Below are 22,117 nucleotides of genomic sequence, written 5' to 3'. Positions count from 1 at the left end.
CCCAAATTTTTAAATGAGAAATAGTAGCAATGGTACGAAATAAGAAGATATCTTTTCTAGAGGAATTTTTCTAACAATACAAGGGCCTTACGTATATTTTAATTTTCTTTATTTACGCGTTCAGGATCATCAGCGTATCTATAAAAAAAAATCTATAAAAGAATCTAAAAAGAGAAATGGAACGTTTTCGACAAAGCCTTCAAATCTCATAACTTAAGCGAAACCAAAAGATAAAAAAAGGTTCGTACGAAAATGTATTTTATTTTCATTAACACAGAAGGATATGTACATATATTGAATACTGTGTAAAGAATTATGTACATATGTATTTTCTTCAATACAGGTACATATATATAGATAGAACCACGCATACTTATGCATTTGCCGGTAAGGTCACAGGATGAACGCGGGGAGGCGCCACTAGTTCTTCCATCTAACGTTGAGCGCGCTTGTGCTTGTGTTTGTCGGCTATTTAGCTCTTGCCTCGTGTTGCCGGCGTTTCAGTCTTGCTTTGCTGTCAGATCGTTGAATTTCGAGATTAGGAATCCATTCGCGAGCGATAATAGTGCATCTCAAAGAATCAATTTGGATGATTAGAACAGAAGGAGCTTTGTGTAGCAGTAATTAATTTATATAAAATCGTGTCACATCAACGACGTAAGGCGACAACATTCAAGTTGTTTGAACGAGAAAGGTTAACCGGCGAATAATTAACAAGGGTAGTAATAGAGCTAACAGGTATGTTTTCCTTACTGTTCTATCTGTTTCCATTGTTCGTCCCTTACACATGATCGTATATATTCGTCGTTAAGAATCTTCGAATTATTCCATTTAGAAAAATTACAAATTTCGAACTTTCTATAAGACGAGAGAGAAAAAAGAGGTAGAGAAGATAGTAGAAATCAAAGTTTATAAGATAATCTCCTTCTTTCACGGTCATTTCTTATTCAATGTTCTTCGTTTGCGAACTGATAAAACACTGGGATAATTCCGTTTGTGTTTCTCAATTCGGCAGACGGCCGGTCATCACAACGTCGCGTGATCAGATCTTTCGTACGTTTGAGCATTTATCACTGCTCAAGATGATGTAATAGCGTTATAATGTTTGCTGTATTTGTTTCATTGTTTCAAAATAAATCAAGATAGAAGAAACGTATATATATATGTTTTGATGATTTTATACATACAAATACAAATTTTATATTTATATACACATCTATATATATATATCTAAATATTTAAATATCTATATATATATATAGATGTGTATATAAATATAAAATTTGTATTTGTATGTATAAAATCATCAAAACATCATTTGCAGTTTTAAAAATGCCCCATTGTAGACCAAGAAAATTTTTTTTCAAGTTCAAAATTACAAATAGGTCATTTCAATTTTGATAACTCTAGTATTAACGGACGAACTAGGATAGCGTTAAATAATGTACCGTTAATTTCAATTTCGCTGGCTCTGTACTACCGAATTTGCGTATTGCTTATTTCACATATATACATATATACAGCGTATAATAAGGAAATTTCTCTTTTCACGTGAATCGTACCATGGCAATAGCAACAAAAAAACCTTAATTTAACATTTAAAGAGTGATGAACACTGAGTGACAAACATTCAATTTCTTTTTTCCCATGAAAGTTCGAATCGAAATTGAAAAAGAAAACTCGCGATTGCTTGATTTAGATGAGACAAGCAAATCACATGTTTTTAAAATAATATAACTTGAAAAAAATAAACGACCGCAGGTAACGTAAGGTCATCCATCCAAGATAAATTTCATTGACGCGTGCTAGATACGACAGCTTTAATTACGTTTCTGTGTATCTTGTCTCAATATCACGTTTGTCGCAGTCTTCTTTAATCGTTATAGCGTCTAAATAAATTATCATACACGTTGTTTCTAGCGTTAGTACTCTGTTTCGGTACATGCGAATGACAAGATCTTTCGTATAATTAGTTGTAAACTATATTTATTATCCTCTGTCGATTCTTTTGCGACTATAAACATCTTTTAAGTAATTTCTCTTTTATATATGACGAGTCAAATACTATAATGTTATGTTGACTTTAGTATTGAAATTACCAGATTTTTTTATCGCTTGATATTGCCATAAATAATATAAGTCTGTTTTAGGCTTCGTAGACAAAAATACAAATTTTTAACTCTTCCTTCCTTCGATACGGTATGAAAACACGTACATGAAGCGACATTTCTTGAATTTCTAATTCGTATACGTTTCTAGTATATTGCAATATATGCACATATATGTGATCCTAGTAACTTTAGGACGGGCCACTACGGTCGCACGAACGTTCGCCTGAGAGTTATGAAGCGATAACAAAATTTATGATACCGCGCGACAAGTTGTAAAAATAGTTACGCTTTCCTTGTTCTCTTTTATGTTTTTATTTAGATGTAAACCTGGCTACGTGCCTTTCTTCCTTCTTTTTTCGTTACTGTCTTTTCGTGGCATTGCTTACTACTTGAAATCTAAATATTTATCTATTCTTATCTGTATTTATCGCGATCGCGGAGATGGTTTGTTTCGCATAATTTAAGCGATTTAAAATAAACTAATAATTTTAATTCCGAGCATGGTATAATATTTGATCTTTTATTTCACGTTTGCAATATCGATTTGTCGGAAATTTTCGAAGAAAAGATAATGCATTTTTTACAGTGCTTAGATAGTATAGATAGCGGTTACAAGATAGTGTAAGATATTGTGAAAGTAGTGGTCGTAATCAGTAATACGAGTAATTATAAATAATTGGGCATTATAATTTCTTAAAAATTTCAGCTTCATTGTATTATATCTCGGTAGAATAACGTATATAATATTAATTCAAATATTTTATGTCAGTATAGGAATTATGAGATAGTAGACGAAATTTAATTCAATATATCTACATTCAATCTATAATTTTACCACTCAATGACAAGGCTTTCTCATCGATTTCACAATATTTATAATATTACAGATATCTTTTTATTACTATGACATGTTCTATTTATGTAAGAAATTGCACTGGCTTATAATTTATTCGAAACATGTTCAAGGTCATTGAATTCAAAGTACGAATTAACAATTCTTTAACGAGGACCAGCGTTTCAGCGGTGTCAAACCTGTTGAGCTGTTTGGAAACATTTCTTCGATTCGCTTACTCTTGGCAAAGGTTGACCGGTGATCTAAGTAGATCTAGCGTGTTTATTCCGCTTCTGCCTCTGGCAGCCAAGTATTTCTCTCAACGCACACCGTTACTGGGTCTACATGTTTAGAAAATTTGACCGATGCGTACCACAATATTCATATTATAATTTAATCTCTCAAAAATTCGCTCAATTTTAGCGAAATAAAACACTCTTTTTTATTTCAAACTTTATTACATTAATACTTACAAAATTACATAAGAACCTATTTAAAAGAAAAAAAAAAACGTTTCAATTTAATGAAATTCAAAGATGGATCTAATTACTTTATGTTTTCGGTAAATTCATTCATCAAAAATTTAACTCGGGTATTTCTATTAGAAGCTACCTCGCGGTTTTGAACCTTTTTTTCTGCGTACAAGTTTCTCATTTTCTGAGAGTGAAAGCTAAATTTATAATCTAGTTGAAAGTAGTTGCAATTTTTAAGACGAATGATACATTCGCGGCGAGTCGTTTACAATTTCATTCTTGATCAGATACAAGGATGTAATCGGCCACCGGAAACGTCGATTCGATTAAAGTCGATTAGTAGCAGCGGTTCGATCCAGCTCCTATATACTGCACTTCCGACGATGGAAAATATTTTTGTGCGTCAGTTATTTTACATGTCCTATCGTGCAAAAATCGGATAAGCTTTTATCAATAATAGATTTTCATGTTTGAATTTCTCACACTATTTCACAATTATTGTTTATTTCCTCAGTTAGTTACATAACAAATATTAGCATTATTTGACGCATTATTTCAAAGTATATACATCATTTATATTGTTAAATATTGTATCAAAAAGTTACTTCTATTTAGATTTCTTAATTAGTACTGTATCGACAAATCTGCACGTCGTATTGGACTACAAGTGTGAAATTAATAATAATATATAATACATATTATAAAACACATGTAAATAATATTAGATAATAATGTCTTAATTATTACCTTCGAATCTTTATAGCTAGAACGTTTCAGTTTTCAGGTGTTCTGTAATATATATAGGTGTTAATTAGTTAAGACTATATATCTTTGTAAACTTCAACGACCGCAATAACTCATTTAGTCATGTTCATTTTGAACCTGCTTTGCGTTTAAAATAATTTCAATTTACTTACTATAAAATCTCGAAATTATTTCGTATTATCCCAAGTATCTTACGAATTCTTCAAATAGCGACAATTGTTCGGGAAAAGAAGAAATAAAGATAAAGAATAATTTTTTCATAGCATAGCAGTACGTTATGTAACTTCGGAAATAATGAAAATTAATTTTTGAATTATAATATAGCGAGGTAGTACCATCATGCATGCATGCACCAAATAAACAATTATCATAAACAATTATCAGCATGTTTCGCAAAGGTAAACAGAAATATATTTCCACGCGGTACGGTTAAAACGTGTACTACTCACACCTACAATACATCTACAACACATCTACTAAAACAATGTTACTACAGATTCTCGGATTATATAAAAAAACGGGATAATTTTTTCCAAAGAATTGAATACATGCATTTCCATAAAATATCGAAATTCCGAATTAGAATTTCGTTCAATGTCACCTACGATTAATGTATTTAGTTAGGCAACATTCTCCATGTAATTTTCTTGAACATCTGTAACATTTTTAGCATGGTCATTACGATCGATATTGGTATTACGTGGTTCCAATACCACTGTTATGCTGGATTTTATCGGATGTACGCAGGAAAGATTATGAGACCGTGGTTATACGTTATCAGAAGTGTGTCGTTCTAAATTGTAAACGATTACTTCCTGAATATAGTTGCGATAATATGCAAATATGTATGTGTGCGAGTGCCCCAACCTTGAACGTTAATTGCCCATTACGTTTTATTTAACATTGCCATAAAAAAGCGGCACCCTATGACATTTATTTGTCATTATCTTGTTTCAATGGACTAATGTTAAAACTGCACGCTGAATTTACTCACCATATACATGATACAGTATTACACAAATATACAAAATGGCATGCAACTATATATTATGCACAGGTCCTTTTTTGCGCTTCTTGAGGCTATTCATTTATTCATAAAGTCGAAGTAAATAATAGGATTATTGGAAACTGTTGTTTCTAAACGCCTATTAGATTAATTATTTTTAATGATCCAGTACTACGTGGATGTAGTTGTTTGTCCCAATAGTGCAGTTCAAATTGTGAGAAATTCGCATCTTACAGAGATTATCTCAAAATTATTAAATTATCAAATTCCTAAATTTCCAAGTTGTCGAATTTTTTAAAATTCGATGATTGTGCGTCGTATACTTTGCTCGGAAAATTTATTCGCGCGAATTCTCGCGTCTTGCAACACCTTTCTCTTGTTATTTTACATCGGAAGTATCACAGCTCGGTATTTTCTTCCATTACGCCCCGCAATCAGCTCATTATACGACACAAAGAAACTGAAATCAGTTGAAAGTACGAGTCTACAATACCTCATAATGCTCGAACAACTTCTATTCACTTGACTGCCTCTTTAAATTCCTCTCGAACGTATTTCAAGTTGATTTAATCAACTATGCCCTCGGTTTGATCTCGGAAGTTCAATGACAAAATCGCAATGATGTAGCGAATAATAAAGCATGTATGTTTGCTACATACACTCACTGACTCAATATTCATAACCCTGTAAATGATAATAGTTTGCATCATGTCATTCGCATTATTACATCGCATTAAGACACAATTTAAATATAGTGCGCAAACTACGCGTGAAATTTTGCGGCTATTCCACATAAGACAATTTGATCTTAAGTACGTGAGATCATCACCGGTGTTATTGCATTTGCGCTTTTCTTTGTCTCAACCGATGACGATTGACAATCTCATACGTGGACTTTAGCTCTGAAATTCTGTGAAGGAAGAACTTTGTACATCGACGTGATGGACTTCGAACATTTTATAAGTGGACTTTCTGCAATTCCACGATGAAAATGCAAATTGTTCGAAACGAGAATCCGTACATGCATAAAGTCTTCAAATATCAGGAACGATGAGTGTTCATTTTTGCCATGTATGTAACTTGAATCGCGATCTACTATACGTCAATCATATAACGATATATAAACTTGAACTTGCCGGGGGACAAGTTGATTCATATAACTCCTTACCATCTGTGATTTTTCGTTCTGTTAATAGGAGTTCGCGTTCGTATAAGAGAATTCCACCAAACATTTGCTCTTAAATATATAACAATGTTGTAATCAAAATTGTATCAATCGTAAAGCATGAGAGTATTCCACGTAACACGTGTTCCTGCTGTTTACATTTCAATGTTAGACGCTCATGTAAATGGATTGACGCTCGGCAATAATTTAGATAATAGGAAATCAGCTAAAATATAGTGAATTAAAATCTACAATATCGTTCATGTAAATGGAGTGCCACTGTAATTATAAACATCCGATATTTTACATAAAGTTATAATAAATCTTACTTAATTGCTTTATGTCTGAATACGAGATTTGTACGATATGCTATATGCGTACGCATATACTGCATGCTATGTGTACACCATTATTCGCTTACAATCCCCGGTGTTATCTTACTTTGGCTCACTCTGTTGCGAATACGTGATCGTGAATGAGACATAACAACGTCCTACCTTCGTAACTTCGAGCTTTACGTTCTGCTCTATGGAATTCATATTCAGAGAGTCGACAATGTTTAAGAATTAGAAATTAATTACCGAGCAATTAACATCGATCCTTGCTTTTGGTATTGTTTCGATGGTACGCGTCTCAACAATTTAATTGTAAGGTTGCATCATCAACGTACTTATGCAGTTCCAAGTTTGCTTGGACGTGCAGTTCTAAAAAGTAGTGGGGACGTCGTTAATCAAAACTCGGGGTCATTTGAGCGAGCAGTATTTATATGCATAGTTGAACTATCTAATAGATTTGATATAACGTTTCTGTTAAAATATTTTTCTGTAAAGAACGCGTAATTAGATCGACCACGTAATAACGCTTTTCACTTTTCAAATTAATGTCTAGTCAACAACTGAGTCACGTAATACGCGGACGAGGAAGCTAACGAAGCCTCGTGATCCTCTCGCACGCAGCATCTCGTGCTTCTCGTCATTCGTATGTGACGTTCGTTGCCTACACATTTATTACACCATATAGTGTACTCCGTTGTGCATTTGCTCAATGTACGCGCATGTACGTTCATTGTTACTCGACATGGTGGGATAAGCTTATTTAATACATGTACGTATATATATTTTGAGCGTTAATTGGAGATGTAGTTGAAGTTTCATTGCTTTAATTTCTCCATTTTCTGATTTATGCGAATCAATTGTATCTCCAGATTAACCTTTACTTTCCGACATACGACTTTAGCTCCAAGTTCAGAGTTTAGTTCAGCTATACACTTCTTCCCCTTGTAATTCCAATGTAATTTACGTATCGTTAAAATTCATTCCCCTTGTCTGTAGGATTTATGTGCGTTATTTATTAACATAAAATTTTCGTTTGAAATTGAAGATTCTTAAATGTGATTAGAGAAATTAATTATGCACGATAAAGGTCAAACATATCGATCGCCATGACAGTCACCAATGTTCGACGACACAGAAAGTTAATTTACATGAAATGAACGGTCATGTTCCTAAAGAATTTTCAGATTAGATTAAACAGTTCATTTTTTGCTGGAGTATGGACAAATTTTTGTAAAGGAGAATTTTTCTTCTTTTTTAAATTCTTGGATCTAAAACGTTAGAATATGCGAATTTCTTTGTCGAAAGGATACAAAATCGATATAGATAGAAGAGCTAACATTTTTAAAAGCTTCTCGTGGTGTAACGAAGCTCCCAAAAACGCGGGAAGGATGAGTTGATAGAATGTTTTGGTACGCGTATTTATTTTGTATCAGCGATATAAATATGCAACTCTAACAATAATTGTACATCTTACGAATTTAGATAAACGCTTTATGGCATAATTTAAAATATGAAATACACGAACAAGTAAACATAATGAGTATATGTATACCTACTCGATGTGTAATTGTGCAAATACTAATATTGTCCATTCGTAGGAATTCGGTAAGGGTTTGCCATTTTAGTTATTAATACAATAAGGTCCGTTCAATATTTGAAGCGACATACAAGTATACATATTTGTCGAACGTTTAAAATATCAAGTATGCATAGGCTAATTTAGTTTAAGATGAACTCCTATATTTTTCGTATATTTCCTAAGCAGTAAAATATGTAATGTATGTATAAATGACTACAGTTTAATTTCACTAGAAGTATTAAAAAAGTTTTGCTAATATATGTATAGTTATAACTCTAATCTAAACATTATGTATAAGGAATTCGTCGCGTATAGTTTGACGAATAATAGTTGTGATAGTAATAGTAGTAGTAGTAGTAATAATAATAATAATAATAGTTTGATTAGCATTTGAAATTAATTAGAAAGATATAGTGTAGAAATTTCATAAATGTGCTTAATCACGCTTGGGGATTTTCCTCTTATTTGCATTTTAGAGTTACGTTCTCCACATTTTTTGACGCTTTGTGCCTGCCTCTATCTCGTATAGGGTAACTCATATACCTGCGTAAATCTTACGTATCATGCGTATTTCAACATTTCTGAAAGTTTCCTCCTTACTTATTTCGCATCTGCCTTTTGTCTAAATCAACTCAATTTTTTAATTATAGAAAATTGCGTTATTCGACGATCTCGTTAAGAGCAATCAGATTCTCGTAAATTATTTAAATCAAGATAATTATCAATTATTTTTCAAGTTGCACTAAAATAGAACTTTCTGATGTAACGAAGTTTCGCCATATGTGTTTTTGTTAGATCTGAAGTAAATCCAAAAAGTAAAATACATTGATTCTTATGTCCACATAAATTGCATACCAATGCAAATATGCGGACACAATGCAAGCTATTGCTTTTATGTCTCGGACATCGGATGAAGCGACGTGAAAGCGGGTCAAAACCACCTGCGATATATCGTCAGTTTGCTGGAAGGGGAACAATTTCGAGAATTAAAAATTTATTATTTTATGTAGTGAAATTATATTATTTAAAGAAATATCATAGATTCAAGAATTATTTTAATTCTGTAGCTCTCTTCTTAATAGTGTGTTATATGCATGGATCGGTAAATAATCGAATAATTAATCATTTTTTATTTCAACTTTTTAATTTCGAACTGATTTGCAGAATTATTTATTTTTCTTATTTATGTCACTTTTCTATCAAATCAAAGATGTATATATAGATATAGGTTTTGTTATATCCATTTGTATATATTATAAATATTTTATATTGGAATCTTCTTTCATTAATTTTTGTTTTCAAGAAATATATGTCTGATAATAGAAGTGAAAATATTGATCTGGGAAAACTCAGTCACCAATGAACGGTATTAAGTCAATAGGTGAATAGCAGAACACGTTCGGGATTTATTGGCACAAAATTCTTTATAAGCGTGGCTATAAGACCTCATACAGATGATATCATTGAGTTGAATCTTCGCCAGAGTGTGAATTAAGGAACATAACGAAACCTGTACTGTATATGAAGTTACGACAATTGTATCAACGTCACCAATGTTTTATAATTGCGCTAGTTGTTATGACAAATTGCACGCAATACGAAAGAGATTTATTCATCGGTTATTTAAATATTTCGTATAAACGAAGTTTCCCAATTATTGCTATTGAAATTCATATTCTTGAGAAAAGCACAGGTTTGAGAAAAATATGTCTACAAAGTAATGTTTCATAAAGTTCCAGGCTTTTTTATTTTTGTAATGTAGAATTATAGAGATATAAGTAATATTTGGTAATAGAAGTATAAAGAAAGATAAAGAAACAAATAATATATTTTATCTTGTTCACATATAACTGAAAAAGCAATAGTCGAAGCAAAATCATTCTCCGAGCCAAAGGCATAAACTCAGATACCTGTGGGAACCTCGAATAAAACTACGGTTACGTGTTAACGATTTCTACACCTGCCAACCCAAACGCAAGACGTAATATGTATGGTTGATGAGTGCCGCACGCTGATATCGTAGATTAAATTACTTCCACTTTGAGCAATATTATTGAATGCGAATGCTAAGTCCACGATATAATTCTTTTTGTTTCATTTCTTTTTTAATCTTTCTGGAGATCAATATCTCTAATATCTTTCACGAACTTCGTGAGTTTTATTCACATATCATTCATGGTTTTAAAGTGTTAGTAGATACGATTGATTCATTATATAGCAAAAACAATTAATATACAATTGCGAAATTGTCTCTAAGAAACTCTACTAAGATTTAACATCTTACAGTTTCTGTCGACTATACGTGCGGCTTATATTTATATCATCTTTTGCGGTAATGGAATTCATATGTTCCAATCTCTCACTCTTTTAGCCATAATTTCCTTAGAACTCTTTCATATATACTCGAAATATTAGAAATTCTTCTTCTGAACCTAAATCTTCTTAGTTTCATATTCAAGGTTGTTCTATGTAGGTTCATCGATTGAGCGTGTCTTCCGTACGATTCAGAGCGTGTTACGTTTGCATTCACCGTTCGAAAATCAGTCTTCCGGTATAATTCGACTCGCTTCGAACGGAGAATCAGTTTGTTCTCCCTTCTCCGGCTCTCGATTCATTTTTCTCGATTGTTCGGCCCGGTAAATTCACGTTTTCCCGTTCTCAAAGCGTATGGTGCTCACCTCACACGTATTCTGCCAACCACATAAACACGTGGCCGTTGCGGATTGCGAGTTCCACGAGGTATATGTATTCTAGTACACGGTGCAGGAACACGTCGATACTATTCTAGTGTGGTGCGCGACCAGCCGCACGTATTTCAACGAACACCATTCGCTGGTTTGAAGTGGCGAGAGCAGCAATGCGCAGCGTGATTGGCTCAGACCATCTCAGCTGAGCCGTAGTTCGAGGGGCGTCGCAACGTGTCTGATTTTAGGTGTCCCTCTATCAAGCAGAAACTCACTATTATCGAAGCGGTTCTGCGCTTGTTGGCGTTTATTCTGCCTATACTACTTTATACTCTGATACTACTTGAATTTCCCGCGCAATTCGGAAAATCTTGGTAAACATTAATTCCTTTTTTACCTCCTTTTATGATTCTTATTGCTCGTTGCAGTTAGAACGATTTACGATTGTTATTCATTCATTCAGAAATTCGTCTCCTAGAACAGATACAGATATCATGGATGATTGAACGAAACATAATACTTATGTGTGTATAATGTGTATTTTTTATACTATGTATCTATTGGGCGTTATTATGAAATGTAGGGTATTTAATCCTTTCTATAAACTCGATTTATATTTCATACAATTTTTCTTTGGATTAACATTGTACCACTGCATTTTGTTACCAAATTCTATACGTATTTGTAGCAGTAGCTAATTTTAATGTTTTCAATGGCAATAGAAAATTGTAACAAAAAGAACCATGCATATGCACATATCTACAAATGTTTTTCTAATATTCCACGCGCATTTACGTAGTTTATAATTAAAATACAATTACATGTAAATCCGTTTTTTCCTTTCCTGGTTTTTATGTGTAACTTCAAATCAGACGAAATTAATTCTAACTTTTTATCATGTATATTTAATACAACTAAATATTATCTAAAGTTTTATCATTGTCAGATATCGAATATTAATGGGGAGCAGTTTTGCGTAAGATTTTGCAGGAAATCTAAGGAACAAAAGTCATTGATAACTCCACAATATATCTAGGTTTTAACTTTACACATTTAATATTAAGACATATTCAGGGTCACTTTAGATTAGATTACCAGTTCACGTGCTTGTGGTTTGATTCAAATATTACTATAATTCGAATTTTTGCGAATTAAATGTTATAGTGTATAATGTTACAAGGAGTGCAGTCACAACTCTTACACATCTTAATCTTTTTAATGAGTTTTTGCACAATAATAACGTTTGGAAAACTGAAACTAATCGTAACAATAGTTAGGTTATGAGTGAATCAGGAGTAGAGTCTGACGAATTGAAGTTAATAATATTAATCAATAATGTATAAGATTTCTAAACTTTTAAGTCTCTCAGTTATAAGTGTTATAAAATAACGAAAGATTTACGATAGGTGATATGAAAAATAACTATTTTATTTTCGTAAAGCCTTCTTTTTTATTTCTGGCTTCACAATATTTTGTGGATAAATATTAGTATAAACAACTACGTTACGTAATTAGTGGTATTTAATACAACCTATACGCATAAATATCGTAAAATTTTATACGTTACGAAAAAGTTAATATTAAAATCTTATTTTCTAAAGTGAAACTGTGATTGTAACTGAAATGACAGTGGCGTGATCTGTAAGATGCTAGCCGTACTGTTATGCAGTCTATTGCAAATTCAAATCCTATTCGAAGAATTTTTAAGACAATATCCTTTTTTTTATACATTTAACATTTATAAATTATCTTTAATATGAGAACTGTCCAAAATAACCAGTTGGTGGAATATTTGGCAGATTTGTTATCTTTACGATACACGTAGACTATTGTTGTCACTGTAAAAAGAAATTAATGTTAATTTTTATCGAGATAAAACCATGCCTGTTTATTTTTAACATATCACTTCAATTACAATCATCTATGCGATTTTATAATATACTTACAGGTACGTACATTACATGTGTGTAGGTTGCTCCTAATATCGAATATTTTCTTTAGTGATATGTAAAGAAACTTAGATGGTTGTAAATATACATTTTATAAATTTTTTTACAGGTTTTCATATATAGCATTATATATTGAATTCTTGTCATATCTCCATTTATTCTTATTCTGTTTTTCTTATATTCATTTATAACTGATATCAATTCATGAAGCTGGATATTATTAGCTTTAACTTTTCGAGCTGCAGGTACCAGTGGCTAATCAAATAATTAAAGTTACACACGAGAACGTTTTCTTGCTAGGTCGAGGATAGACACTATAAATATAAAAGATAAAGAGTTGACATTGACCGATCACGTACAATGGAAAATTGATAAAATGTCGAACGTTGTTGTATCTATCATTTCTTTCACTGATACTAGAATGATAATGTCTGGAAGATATATGTGACAAAATATTAAAAAATTATAAATATGTAATATTATTGTGATAAATGGTATTGATTAAACGTGAATTAGAATAGAACATGAGTTTCTAAACATTTAGCCGTGCATGTCCGTGCATTTATAAATAGTCTAAGAATGTATTCGTTCACGTTTCTATTCAATTCGACATAATTCGTACATTCATCTGTTTACGAATTTCTGTGACCGCTAAATTGGTTATCCATTTGATCATTATATCATCATTCATTCGGTTATTTCATCAAGATCTTATATAATATTCGGTATCTACTTCGTGAATAAGTCGAGAATAAATTATATCCAATCGACGAAATGATCGATTGAAATTTTAGAACTATGGCTATATATATTTCGATGTAGGCAGTGTGTCGCATGTAAACATAGAAAAGTATTTTATTAGGCGAATTACGTAAATGCTATTAGCTTTATGTAATCACGCGACACGTTTGTTTGGTACGTAATCTTTCCTTATCTTCATACCATTAGAAAATCTCTATGATCCTTGATCACTATCGAATTAACGCACGAATAGTCTAATATCGATTGGTATCGTTGTCCTTCTTCCGATCATTTCATTATTCTGAATAAAATAATGCTTATAAATAATGAAATAAAAAGTTAATTTATTTTATATAGTAAATTGTTATATAGTAAATTGTATATAGTAAAAAGTTAAACAAGAAGTGAAAAGATACAATAACTGAAATATTGTAGTTATAGCGCCCATAGCAAATTGTACGTTATCTGAGAAGAGTGCTAGGATTCTAAAGAAGTCAAAGAATTAAATTTTCAATGTCATTGCATTTCGACTGATGACTCCTTTAATTTGTGGCACATATATCATTTCGTTATAAATGCAAAGACGTTAACAGTTAATTATGTAATTGTCACAGAAACAATATTGTAAGATGTAAATTATGTTACATGGATGTGATACTGTCTTTTATGGCTTGGACAAAACATATTCTGAATGTATCAACTTTTTTCTTGCGAGCAATATACTTCCATAAATTGTAAATTATAAATAAATTTATATAAATAATGACGTTATGATTCCGTTAGTAGTTATATATCACACATTGTGTAATATATAAATTGTTGCGATATTTTTTATCTGCGAAAAGAGTGAATTGCAATTTTACACATATTTTTATTTTCCACTGCATAAGTTTACACGAGATCATTCAAAAATTCATTGTGATGAATGTACAAGGTTATCAACGGTGACAAATCAGTCATTTTCCGATCTTTTAATTTCAGCCAATATAACGAACAGAATATTTATAATTGATAATTGGTTAATGTAACGTAAATGATTGACAATTGCCTATGACTTACGGATATGACCTATGATTCAAATTGAATAAAGAAATTCGATTACTGAATATGGAGATTCTTCTTTTTGTATGGATCATACATTTGACGTTTTACAATTGCATATGTATGTGTATTTAGAAATAATCAGTACAAGCAGTATAACAGTAATACGAAGTTAATTTCATTTTCATGTACTGAACATGTTAAATTATGAACAAACGTTTCTTAATAAAAATCATAAAAAACCGAAAAAAACTGTAATTGTTATGTTGAAATCCTGATTTTGTTGATAAAAATTGTAATATTCATCTGTTCTTTATCTTTCGTTCTAGCATATCTCACTATATTTTATACCCAAAATTTTGCGTTTGCTGCTGTAAAATTTCTAGTGAATTATCCTTCGCTCTTCGTCCTAGTGATTCGACTTTCTATATACAAGATACGAAACGACATTCCATTCCGTAATCTCTATCATTCTCAACCCCATTTCATGGAACCCCATTCTCCGCTATATCACTGCCTCCTATTCGGCAATTTCTTTTCAAAGCAAACAGTCTCCGTTACTTTCTAAAAATCCTGCAGCCACATCTCCGCCATTTCATTCCCGATGCTAACCCTATCCTTACACTCCTTCTCCTTTATACTCCCTCCTATAACGTTATCATTCAACATTTTCTGTCTTCTATAGCAACACTTTTACTCTCTCGTACCTTCATAACCTCCATTCTCTCTGCCTTTCTCCCTCCGAACTTTTTTTCTCAACTCCCTTAAACCTTCGTCTCTACCCCAACTTGTTCAACTGAACTTGTGTTAAGGTTCTGGACAACGTACGTTTTAGTCGGTTTTATGGTCTTTGATATGGATCAACGGACCCTAGGAAAGAATTTCGACCAACGAAACTCCGTCGCGAGGAAAAAGATGTACATATATCGGTGGTGTCGCGTCGGTACGCGGTACGGACGAGTCTGCGTGCCAAGGAGGGCGCGCGTCTCGCGATCTAGCCTTCAGTCGATAGACGACCACGCTCGGGCATCGACGAAATATTTCATTCTCCTTTTCTACCCCAGTAGCATATTTTCCATTGACTCGGCCTACGGCCACCACCTCTTCCACCCCTTTGCTGTCGCTGGACCCGTAGTGGAGGTTACAGGTGTTGCCAAACGGGCGGCGTCTGGCAGCTGTTGTCCCTGAATATATGTATAGATGTTACGGGTCGACGACTGTGATAAACCGGTGATAACAGTGAAAGTGGCGACTCTTGAGGACGATTTAAATACGATCTAAGGTTCATTAAACATATCTAGGTAAAAGACAGAGTGAATTTTCGAACTGTAAAAAACTGTAAAATATTAACGGTGGACATTTTCGTTTGAATTTCGAATGAGAGACGTTATTAGCAAAAGGAAATAGTAAGAGAATTAGTTAATCGTAGGATTAAATCGTTGAATCATGGACGAGTAGAGTCGCAGGTGATGGATTGAATTTGTAAGGTTGGTCGGGGAAGCTGTTTTCACTGCTGGTGTTATCGATTTCGTCGGGATGTCCTGTTTTGACGGGACGAAGGGATGGTTGTTCGGTTTCATGTCGGGAAATATTTCGCAACGTTTGCACGAGATTCCATATATGAGGATCTAGAATGTACTTAGGCGACACGTCTGTGAACCGATGAACAGGTATGGTTTTTTGTTATTACGGAGAAAGGAGGTTTGGTGAGTGCTAGAAATTTTTTTCCTTCGGTTCTCTTATTCTTTGTTCTCCTGTGTTTTCTTCGACGTTCTCTGCGTTTCCTGCGGCACACTTTTGTGTCTCCAAGGATAAGAATTCTAGTAAATTTCTTAGTTAGTTATTTTATTTTTCAGGTGGCTGGTGAGTTATTATTATTTGATATTTCTTTCGTTCGTGTCATTTTGTCATTAATCGAGCGACCATATTGTAATGTGTTTGTTGTATTTCATGTCATTTTGTATTATGACTTCTTAATAAATGTATATTAGTTCATCGAAACAAATAGAAATGTGATTTTTCTATTACAGCATTCAGTTGTTATTTTGAATAAATAATGAAATATTTTAATGTTCAGTTGAATACGATTGAAGTTAATTAATGCATGTCAGTTTATTAGAAAAAAATTCGATTCATAATCGTTTTATGGAACAACTTTCTGCCTTATGAAAAGATATAACTTTCTCGTTGAGTAAAGATTTTTCATTATATCATCGTGTCAATTACTGGAACAACAAGATTTACAGAGTAATACACTTGATACCCTTATATCGAAGAAATACCTCAGGGGTCACATATGTTAATAAATTGACTCGAAGGTTGCCCTGTTGTGTAATAATTGCACGGTAATCATCAGCTTTATCAACACGTTGAAAGAACTGTGCCGATGTATTAATAACTGATTAATGTTCGAGTTTCTCAGTGAAGAGAAACTTTTATTATCATGCATCTTTAATTAATATTGGTCGAACTTGCCATATATATTCCATGCTATCGTATCGGAATTTTTCGGTGTTTAGTGATCCTGATTATCCGAGAGTAACATTGATACACATATATCGTTGTAAGATAGCAGAAAAGGAAACAGAAAATCATTATAGTTGAACTTTCCTTGGAATATGCGTTATTCATATCTTTTAAGATGTTTCAACATTTTAATGTTCAATGTTCAACAACCAATTCCTGTTAAATTTTATTCACTGCCTCATAATTAGAATGAAATATAATGATATGCACAATGTTCTACGTTCTTAGATTTTACAAGTCGGTTTTTAATACAATATAAAAATACAGTGTCGCAATAGAACATTATACATATTATGTAATAGCTTATACATACGTAATAGAATTTAAATATGTGTCAAGAAAATTCTTCATTCAACAGTGTCTTTTTATGTCACATTATTAAGCTGCAAAAGGAAAAGAATCACCATTGTAAATAATTCCGCGTAAATAATAATTCCATTCTGCGTAAGAAATGTATACATAATGTTGCACTTTTTCCATTCTCATTCCAATGATTCATTTCTCATATACATATATCATGCGTCACATATTTGTGTATACCTACGTTGACATCAATTCTTTCGATTGCACCGAGTTAAAGTGCATAAAAACGTAACAGGATTTGATTAGTATTTATGCATTCATTATAACGTAATACTATTACGAAGTTGAAATGTTAAATTATGTAGATAAATTTTCATTCTTTATTAATATCCATGTGAATTTCTTGTAGCTTTGTACGAATTGTTTCAATAATTCTAATACACTGTTTTCCCTTTTTAGGAAGAAAGGAGGAATGGCGCCGAATATAACGAGTAGCCCGACAGGTGTACTGTTTGAGGGTGAAACTTTGGAGGAGACCTCAAGGGTGATCGACGCGCCTAAAACGAAATACAAGAGACAGATCGTTTGGAGGAATGTGATTATTTTCACATATCTTCATATAAGCGCCGTCTATGGACTGTACCTCGCTCTTACATCGGCAAAATGGGCGACGCTATTATTCGGTGAGTGGAAGTCTGAAAATATTTTTTGTCGATTACCTAATACTAATATTTATAATATCTTGTAACTAGGATTGGCTTGTTATAAATAAACAACCGATCCGTTTAGCTTATCTCTCGTAATATTCCATATAATATTCATTCCATAGTTCACGTTTTCCTTATGCCTGAAATATAAGGGTAATAATTGCGTAAAATTTCTCGCAGACGTTAAGCAATTTATCGACGTGATTAATACACCACGAAGTTCAAGCTTTTTGCTCAGCTTTCAACATGAATTGTTTAAAGGACAAAGTGATTTGACTTCACTTGATATTTCCAAAATTTTGGTGTCAATATATTCGATTTCATCGATGGTTATTTTGTATAATTTCGTAAGTTTTCTTTATTTTCTGTTTTCTTTTTCTGTTTCTCTCTTCTTCTTTTTTCTTTCTTTTTTTGAACGATTGGGAAGACAAGGGGATCATATGTTAATGAAGTGCTTGAAGAGAAGGACACACGTGTATTAATTTGAATTGACTAACATAGTAAGTTGCGACAGAAGGATCGATATTAATTCGAAAATTATGAATTTTGCCATCAATACTATACATCATATTTCATGATGGATGAACATAATTCGCCTCTTCACCTTCTTTCACCTTATTGTACCGTTACGGAGATATTCTATTAAACTCAACTATTTTTAACTGTTTTGAAACAAATTCTTTTAATTACCTGTAAATTCGTGACAACTTTTATGGAATTGTCTAGACCCAGTCATATTGTATATGCGATAAAATGACCTCGTAAAATGGCATCGTACCAAATTTGAGTTCAGAAATCGTACGTTCGATGGGTTGTATGCCAACGAAACCAAAGCTTGTACGAACAAGTTAGTCAGCGTTAATTAATTATTTGAAAGAGGAAGGTTGGAAGTAACAGTATGCGTCAATGAGACGTTAAATTGCACACACATGTGTTGACGTACTCAGATTTCTTTGTTTGTTCCAGAAAGAATTCTTTCTGGATTGTTGTTCACTCTGATAATAATTATTATTATCGTGATATAATTCAGATTATAAACGTAATTATCAACAGATTGTAAAGTAGCGATTAATTTTTTACTTGATCCTCTTTTATCCTTGATTTTTTTTCACAAGATTTTTTCTTCACTTTGAAAAAGTTTTAATTATTGAACAATCGTATATGCAACGTAATAAACATGTCAATAAAGATTTTATCGTACTTAATAAAACTTACATAACTCAGTTTATAAACGGTCAATTCTAGTTCGTTCTTTCAGAAGATCGAATGATTCCTATGTATAGATACGATCGAGATCAGTATCCTTAACTTTCGTTTTTGTTTTGCAGCGCTCTTCTTGCATGTATACAGTGCTTTGGGGATTACAGCTGGCGCTCACAGATTATGGGCACACAGATCATACAAAGCGAAATGGCCCCTGCAGTTGATTCTGATGATTGGCAATACAATAGCCTTCCAAGTAAGCAATCGATCGAGTAATTACTGAATGGTGAACCGTATGATGACTTCGCTACATGATAAGACTGGGAAAGAAAAGAGAAAACAAATTATTATCCAGACGGCTTTTGAATCATTTTAATACGAACTGTATTGTATCTAGTGGATGAAATTATGGAATCTTAGATTTCGTTTGCTTACATTAAATAGATATGACAACATTGAGAGATAAAAAAATATTTGAATCATTGGATTGTCCGAAAAGTTCTTCTACTAGAAGTACAAGTTCTTAGAGTATTCGATTTCTCTAAATTGAAATCAAACGTAAACGAGATCTCTAATTCTCTAATTAGACCAAAGATCGAGTAGCGATACTTTCCGTAATGCCCGACTCTTGGTGCAACTAAAAATGGTTCAGAATAAATAGATTTTTGTTTTTAAATTATTCTTTTTTTTTTTCTAATACGTTTATCCTCGATAGGATGCGGCAATCGATTGGGCAAGAGATCACAGACTTCACCATAAATACAGCGAGACGAACGCAGACCCTCATAACGCAAAGAGGGGATTCTTCTTCGCTCATGTTGGTTGGTTGCTGTGTAGGAAACATCCGGACATCCGCGCGAAAGGCAAAGGAATTGATCTCAGTGATCTGAAGAGCAATCCTATACTGTCTTTCCAGAAAAAGTGAGTGCCCTTTACCGATTCCCTTTGCGACCCACTGAAATGGAAAATTTGATCTTCTTTCTACGTTCAATATTAAATTACAAGATTTTTAAGAATCGATTCGAAACATTCAGGAAAGTTGATCACTATGGCAGAAGATTGTAGTGGTGTTACAGTATTTTTAACTAGAATGAAGCGATCTTGAGTTCTTTTTTTAGATAATTTAATTAAAATATATTTTATATACGGAATAAATATAAATAAAAATAAACAAATATAGAAAGATAAGGTTTCTAATATGTTGTACAATGTGTCTGCAGATATTACGCGATTCTGATGCCTCTACTGTGTTTTATTGTGCCGACTATAATTCCTGTCTACTGCTGGAACGAGACTTGGGGAAATGGTTACTTCGTCCCTACTGTTTTGCGCTACGTCTATACGCTGAATATGACTTGGTTGGTCAACTCTGCGGCCCATATGTTTGGAAACAAACCATATGACAAGTTAGTATTATTTGTCATAGTTTTGGTTCTATTTATCGAGTTAGTCGGTTTCGAAAGAAACAGAACTTGTCGTATATTTCGCGTTAAAAAAAAGATCAACGACAAAAATCTCTAATTTTCCAAAAAGCTATATTAAGAAAAAATGTAATGGAAGAGGAATTAAATGATATTTTTTAGGTATATCAACCCCGTGGAAAATAAAATGGTAGCCATAACGGCTTTAGGTGAGGGTTGGCACAACTACCATCACGTATTTCCATGGGATTACAAAACGGCAGAATTGGGCAATTACAAAGTTAACGTAACAACATTATTCATTGACGCCTGCTCAAAACTTGGCCTCGCGTACGATATGAAGATAGTACCTCAAGATCTGGTGCGAAAACGAGTAGAGAGAACCGGCGACGGAAGCCATAACGTGTGGGGTTGGGGTGACAAAGATCAGACGCAACAAGATAGAGATGTGACAATGGTGGTGAATCTGAAGAAAGATCATTAACGGACACAAATATTGTGCTAGGCTGATCGTTTTCTCAATGGAAAATAGTAAACGATAGCCTACTTCTTTGTACAGTTCTTTACGGAAGGGGTGGTATATAAGTTATCCGGTAATCAATTGAAATATTTTGGGATAGCTCTTAATATTCTTAGTTAGCCGGTTATATTAGCATCAGTTATATCCAATTTTTCCGATATTGGTTTACAATAAAGGATAAAACATTGTATATTGTTTCGTTGCGTGTTTCCGCCAAGATTGATATTCGCCCCAAGTGTACAAAAGTACGCGTTACTATCGAACAAAGATCTTTATTCTATTTTATTAGTCTTATGTTATTGTAATGTAATATTAAAATAATAGTTAACGTACTTTGAATATCAATTTCTACAAAATAAAAAATATTTATATCTTGATTGACGGCGTAGGCTGTCTTGCGGATTACTGATCGCGGCCGATATTATAATTATGTGAACTCTAAGTGTCTTCAGTGATTATGGGTGAAAATCGATACTTCGGTTAGACACTTTAACGACGTCCTAGATCGTAACGATAGACTCGCAGGCGACGATAGTTTAAAACTATATATATATATATATATATACACCAAACTCCGAAGAACATTGATGCTTGTAATAGCTGGTGAAACTGTTCCATAGGATTTATGGATACTGAATTAAATTTCTGTTCTTGAGCTCTCTATCCGATGGTAGTGTGGATTCTATCCTTAGAAGGCTTCTTTGCTATCTTTGTCTTTTATTTATTTCATATTAATAGTCGATATCAGAGCTGCGA

At 32.9% G+C, this 22,117-nt stretch overlaps 1 protein-coding gene and 1 long non-coding RNA gene across 4 annotated transcripts; one reads left to right on the top strand and one right to left on the bottom strand.

Moving 5' to 3' along the window:
• The first annotated feature begins 509 nt into the window (after positions 1-509).
• LOC122566933 (acyl-CoA Delta-9 desaturase-like) lies at positions 510-21,551 on the top strand. Of its 3 annotated transcripts, none has more exons than XM_043724903.1 (6): positions 510-738; positions 17,970-18,193; positions 19,546-19,676; positions 20,136-20,341; positions 20,641-20,826; positions 21,004-21,551. In XM_043724903.1, the coding sequence occupies exons 2-6, from the start codon at positions 17,983-17,985 to the stop codon at positions 21,323-21,325; spliced, it is 1,056 nt and encodes a 351-aa protein (XP_043580838.1). In that variant the 5' UTR covers positions 510-738; positions 17,970-17,982; the 3' UTR covers positions 21,326-21,551. The 3 variants fall into 3 exon arrangements, with proteins under 3 accessions (XP_043580838.1, XP_043580839.1, XP_043580837.1); XM_043724904.1 differs by lacking the exon at positions 510-738 and adding an exon at positions 15,829-15,982; XM_043724902.1 differs by lacking the exon at positions 510-738 and adding an exon at positions 16,329-16,351.
• Positions 9,985-15,601, bottom strand: LOC122566934. Its single transcript, XR_006316656.1, has 2 exons — positions 15,389-15,601; positions 9,985-15,328 (listed from the first exon to the last, which is right to left on the bottom strand). It is a non-coding gene; the product is annotated as an uncharacterized LOC122566934 (long non-coding RNA).
• Positions 21,552-22,117: the final 566 nt, after the last annotated feature.

This window comes from Bombus pyrosoma, linkage group LG4 (genome assembly GCF_014825855.1).
Source record: "Bombus pyrosoma isolate SC7728 linkage group LG4, ASM1482585v1, whole genome shotgun sequence".
In the NCBI taxonomy this organism is placed as follows: domain Eukaryota; kingdom Metazoa; phylum Arthropoda; class Insecta; order Hymenoptera; family Apidae; genus Bombus; species Bombus pyrosoma.
The sequence above is the reverse complement of the archived record's forward strand: the minus strand, read 5'-3'. Positions and strand labels throughout refer to the sequence as shown.

Coding starts and splice junctions, on each gene's coding strand:
- LOC122566933 (XM_043724902.1), top strand. Junction 18,194..19,545: donor ATGGGCGACGCTATTATTCG/GTGAGTGGAAGT, acceptor TTTGTTTTGCAG/CGCTCTTCTTGCATGTATAC. Junction 19,677..20,135: donor GCAATACAATAGCCTTCCAA/GTAAGCAATCGA, acceptor TATCCTCGATAG/GATGCGGCAATCGATTGGGC.